This window comes from Xenopus laevis, chromosome 3S (assembly GCF_017654675.1).
Source record: "Xenopus laevis strain J_2021 chromosome 3S, Xenopus_laevis_v10.1, whole genome shotgun sequence".
In the NCBI taxonomy this organism is placed as follows: domain Eukaryota; kingdom Metazoa; phylum Chordata; class Amphibia; order Anura; family Pipidae; genus Xenopus; species Xenopus laevis.
Genome location: NC_054376.1, coordinates 18,174,321 through 18,180,320, shown reverse-complemented (window position 1 = coordinate 18,180,320; position 6,000 = coordinate 18,174,321). Strand labels below are relative to the sequence as shown.

The 6,000-nt window shown below is 31.7% G+C and overlaps 1 protein-coding gene across 2 annotated transcripts in view; it reads right to left on the bottom strand.

Annotated features, from left to right (window-relative positions):
• Positions 1-1,034: 1,034 nt before the first annotated feature.
• Positions 1,035-6,000, bottom strand: part of LOC108712645 (gamma-aminobutyric acid receptor subunit gamma-2) — a 122,074-nt gene continuing 117,108 nt past the window's right edge. For both annotated transcript variants that reach the window (XM_041588045.1, XM_041588046.1), the window contains one exon: positions 1,035-1,680. In XM_041588045.1, coding sequence (XP_041443979.1) covers positions 1,405-1,680 — 276 coding nt within the window. In that variant the 3' untranslated portion in view covers positions 1,035-1,404. The remainder of the gene's footprint in view (positions 1,681-6,000) is intronic.

Genomic DNA, 6,000 nt, shown 5'->3' with positions numbered 1-6,000 from the left:
GGTGGCAGTTATAGGCGGAAGTAAGAGCCGAGACCAGGGAGCTTAGCTTGGGTTTTGGATTTAGGGTGCCAATTCATGTCAATAGAGTTATTTTAATGCCGTACACATGAGCCCACTGTAAAATAATGTTCCCATATGTTAGAAAATGTATGGGGGAAACCGGTTAAACAAAAATATTTTCTTAGGACTTTTGCAGCCTATCACCTTGAAAAAAGGAAAAGACGCCAGCTTTTTTTTGAACTTAGAAGTTTTTCCATTTAGAAAATATGATGTAAGTAACTGAGGATTGAGGAAGATCTGTGAACTCCTTTGCACTTTGCCCGGTCTGAGCTTATGAAGGCAAATCTGGCGAAAGAGGTAACGATCAGTAAAATCCTCATTTTAGTGAATTTGCGGAGTAATGCCCATTCGCCAGAGCGAAAAGTCACCTGGCGATAGAGTATGAATCAATGATAGCGTCTATCTCTTTTGCTAGCGAAGTGACGCCTGCGCTCATTAGAAAATTGGTGAAGTCCCTGTGGGCGGTAATGCTAGCGAATAGACGCTAACATTAGCTACTTCGCCCTTGAGTAAATCAGCCCCATAGACAGCCCCATATGCGTATAAAATGATTTTGCACTGACCAATTGCCCCGTTTGGCAGATATTTTTTAAATATAAACAAGGGAGGGCTGCAGCAAAAGGAGTTTACTTTTAAGGCATATGTAATGGTTAATAAAATATAAAGTACAGTTAGAATGAATCCCATTTCATGCACAAAATAGCACAAACAAAAATGAAGATGGAATCTAGCCATCATTCAGCTGAAATGGTGCAGACAGACACATAAGGAAAATGTAAGTTGTGTATATTACACATACACACATATAGTTGTATATGGTACATCACATTTTGCTGAAGTTTGGCCCCAGTGGTTCATGCATATATGTGTGTGTATATATATATATATATATATATATATATATATATATATATATATATATATATATATATATATATATAAAACTATTTTCTTTCTTTTACTTCAACAAAGTGGTTGATTGCAGCTTTATTTCAATGAAATAGTACTACAAAATGAAAATTCCATTATACATTTAATTTAATTACATTTAATAACATTTTAATTTGGTTACATCCTGCAGTAAACTCAATTTCCTGAACTCTTTGTGAAGAAATGCACTCTTTGAATAGAAAAATTTCCATAAGATTTAACATCGACATCTGAAAGGTCAGTGCAAATTACCATTTCAGATGCTTAAAAGTAAAAGTGAACTATGGAACTCAGTAAATGGAGTCACCCAATCCTGAGTATTGTACTGTTAAATGTCATGACGTACATAATAAATGATATTGTTTATGCTTTATAAGGCGCATATCACTTATATGTTACTAAGGTGTTTATTTTTTAAAGATAAAGGTATGATACCCAGTAAACCAAATTAAATAAGCAAAAGGCAGTTGGGAAGAAAATTCGTGAATAGGAGTCAATTTTTGCCACTCGAATATGTAATCTTCCATGTCTCCATGCTCCAGTTCGGCAGTCCTCAAAGCAGCAGAAGAAACTGGCACAATCTTTCCCATCAAGACACTCATACCCATATTCTTCATCTCTTTCTTGCAGATGCGTGGCATTATTCATTTGAATAGTTGCTGAACGAGGGCGGATATCAATAGTTGGTGCCTTTAATTAAATAATATGAAGTTAGAACTTATAAAGAAACTATGTTTTAACTTACTACATTTTATAAAAATATGTTAACATAAATAGCATATAGAGTTATATAAAGTAATGCTAAATCAACCATGCTGCATATCAGAATAGAAGATAAAATAAAGGGTTACAAATTATGAGGAGTGGAAATGTATGAAAAAATGTAAAGGCATCATAAACTAAAAACATGAATATTAAAAAGAAAAAACAATGTTTTGGTTGAACCTTTTACAACTGGCACAAAAAGTAAAGTATGATTTGCCTTTATATTAACAAATGCAACTTTTCAATTGATCTTTTTTGTTTTGTTTAATTCTTAATTAGCCTTCCTTGTCTTCCTATTTCTAGACTTCAAATGAAAATAATATCCGACTGACCCGAGCAACTATAACAACCAAACCAAAAAATATAAATATCAAAAACCTCAAAAAATAAAATAAATAAAAACAATTTTCCCCTTAAATGAAAATAAGGTTTTTGCATATTATTTGATTACAAAATATAACATATAATGAATGGCTTGTCAAGTTGGGGTTGTTTGCACATAAGGGGTGATACAACTATATTGAAATACAGGTATATAAGGGGACCATGTAAGAAACATTTACCAGTAGGTCCTTCCAGAAGTCACAAGGGCATCCAAGAGTTTAGAATAAATGAGGTTCTATTTTAGCATTTATTACAGTGGGTAGGTTCATTGAGACAAAAGTGATATTTTTCCTTCTCATCTACTACTTCTAAATCAGTACAATTCCACTACTATTGAAAGATTTGTATATAATTCAATAAAAGTGATATAAATTAATGTTCAAAAGACCAACCGAAATGAATCAACGTTTTTTTTTTTGGTCGAATGAGTCCGTTTTCGATGAGATAGGTCCATATTCACCCGAATTCGAATTATACGAATCGAAGGAATATCGCATTCAACCAAATTCGATTCAAAGTTTTTTCCAAAAGTCCACCAATTGACTCCAAATAGGTTCTGGGAGGTCCCCCATAGGCTAAAATAGCAATTCGGCAGGTTTTATATGGCGAATGGTCGAAGTCGAATTTTTAAAGAGACAGTACATGATAAATTTCGATATTCAAATTTCTTTTCAAATTTGAATCGGATTTGGACTATTCCCTAGCCAAACTACACAAAAAATAGCTCGAAATTCAAATTTTTTTCATTAGAAAATTCACCTTGACCTTTAGGGGCACAATAAAAAATACTTCTAATTTTGAAGTATTTTTTTGGCTACTTCGACCATCGAATTGGCTACTTCGACCTTCGACTTTGACTTCGAATTGAACGTTTCGAAGTAAAAATCGTTTGACTATTCGACCATTCGATACTGTCTTTTTAAAAATAACTTCGACCACCTACTTCGCCACCTTAAACCTACCGAGGTGCAATGTTAGCCTATGGGGAAGGTTCTAGCTTTCCTAGCTTTTTTTAATCGAAGGAAAATCGTTCGGTCGATGGATTAAAATCCTTTGAATCGTTCGATTCGAAGGATTATTCCTTCGATCGTTCGAACGAACGAATAGCGCTAAATCCTTCGACTTCGATATTCTAAACCCTCGATATTCAACCATAAGTAAATGTGCCCCTTAGAGTCAACATTTAGAAATCCTTAAAGTAGTAGTTTAGGTTTTTTGAATCCTTTATAAAATAACCTTATAAAAGGGTGTGTTTACTTACATTGGAAAAAAATATGGTTATATTTCACATAGCAACCAATCAGCAATTAGATTTCAATAGTCACCTACAAGTTAGAAGACAAAATAAACTATATGATTGGTTGCTATGGGCAACATCACTGGTGATATCTATCTCCATAATGTGCCCCCTGATCCTTGTTGTCTTTTTCTAGCAAGTTAATATTTTGTTATTGGTATTTAACTATTATTTGTGGTTTTCAAGACATGCCTTTTTATTCTGCTGCACTTTAGTATATGAAATGCAATGGCCCCACTTATTCTAGCAACCACTTAGTCTAGCAACTAAGTAGCTTCATGAATGGCTTTCTAAAATATAGTAAAGTAAAGAAGTTACCAATAGAAAGATAACTGATAAAAATAATAAAAGCAATAACAACCTAGCCTAAGCAATAATCTGCTTTCAGGTTATGAAGGTTATTGACTAGCATTTAAGCAAGGTAGAAAGGATGGTAGAATATAAAAGAAAATAGACTAAATATAAAATAAAATTAGTTGGAGAATAGTATCTACATTTGCATCATACTTACATGATACCAAGGGACAGATTTATCAAGGGTTGAATTATAAAGTAATGGGAGTTTTTTTTAACTCCCATAACTTTGAAATTTGAAATTAAAAAAGACCAAGCTCAAAATTTTTCGAATCGAGCTAACAGCGCATTAGATCGAATTTGATTAGACTCCAAATAGGTTCTAGGAGGTCCCCCATAGGCTAAAACAGCAATTTGGGAGGGTTTTAGAGTGAGGATGGATTAAGTCAATTTTTAAAGAGACAGTACACGATAAATTCTAATATTCTAATTTTTGAATTTTTTTTCAAATTCTAATCGAATTTGGACTATTCCCTAGTCAAAGTACACAAAAAAATAGCTTAAAATGTATTTTAATTTGAATGTTCACTTCAACCTTTGATAAATCTGCCCCTTAATATTAATCTGAAGGTATTTTTAAGTAGGGTAACACTTTTTGCCTACACCACTTCACTTCTGTCCTAATTAATGTGGTTGTACCTTATATGACTAAGAAGGTTATCTATACACGTAGGAGTTAGAATATTGGAATAGTTGGTGAAAACTGTACGTACAGGTTAGGATCTTATGTTTGAAAACAACTTATCTAGAAAGCTTTAGAGTAGCTTTTACTCTATTTTACTTTGTAGTGCACGGTAACTAAGCTAGCATGAATCCATGTGGATAGCATAACAAACTTTTTAATGTATTTTTAGTAGCCCTAATGTACTTTGCTCCATATTTCCATTTCCTTATCTAAAAAACAGGATTCAAGCATACTGGATCATTGATCCAATAACTTGAATAGCTATGCATACGTTTTATTCATATCTTCATTTTTACAAATTTCAAGAACTACTTACCTTTACCTTTTGTTTTATATTTCTCCAAAAGATTTGCTCTACTAATTATAAGTTTTAAGCCAATGTTCAAGTCTCATTGCCCTTATATAATAAGAAATTTGGGGAGGCTTATTTATCAAAATTTGATGGGTTTTTAAATTTGAAACCTGAAAATTTACAGAACTAGAATGGGTATGTATTTAAGAAAAAAACTTAAAAAAAATGTCAAATAAAATGTGGGGGAAAAAACCCTCAAATGCAGCATATTCACATACTGCTAATCATTTTCAATGGGTCTACCAACTCTCAAAACAATTTTAAAAACTTGAAAAACAAATTGCTTACATTTTGTCTATGATAACTCCCATTGATTTCTACATGAATTTAGCAGCTTGCAGCTTTTAGATGTTGAATTTTTACATTCAAGTTTTAAGTCTTAATAGCTCTCAAAATTTTTAGTTTTTGAAACTTTATTTTGAATTTTAGTGCACAAAATTTAAATCAGTAAACACTTGAATTTGAACATTGATAAATCAGCCTCCTAATAAAAAGTTTCCTAAATTTCATGGCAATGTGAACACTTTCATTTAATAACATTCAAATTATAAACACATATCCAAAGTCAATTTTTTATATTATGAAAAAATGTGGAAGACATGATCTGTGAATAGTATTATATGAATAAATTAATATTCTCTTGAAGAACTTCATGTTCGCCAAACATTGTATAATTGATGCAACTTTTAGCAATTATTCTATTTGAGACAGCAATGCAGTTGTCATTCATACAAAGTGATTTTCTTGAAGGATGGGCGAATATTTATATTTGAGGAATTGTTGAAATTGATTTTAATATATATATATATATAAGTAATGATTATATTGTAAATTAGAAATGTATGTCAATGTAATAATGGGTAATGTTGCTGAAAATCTTGAATAAATGTTGAGATTTTTCATTAATGATAGAATTTCCAACATAAGAAAAATATTAAAGATGGACAAATAATCAGTTTTTTGAGGTTTTTTATTAACTTGCAAACTTTCATGCATATTTCTATACCAAGCAGGCTGCACATTTACCAAAATATTAATATTTTAAGGTCATTGCAACCAGTTGTCAGATATGCTACAACCCAATGTATGAACTAAACACATTTCCAATCTTTATTTTTTTCATGTTACAGGGCAACCCTTTTGAAATAAAAAATAACAAAAGTGGTATAAAGG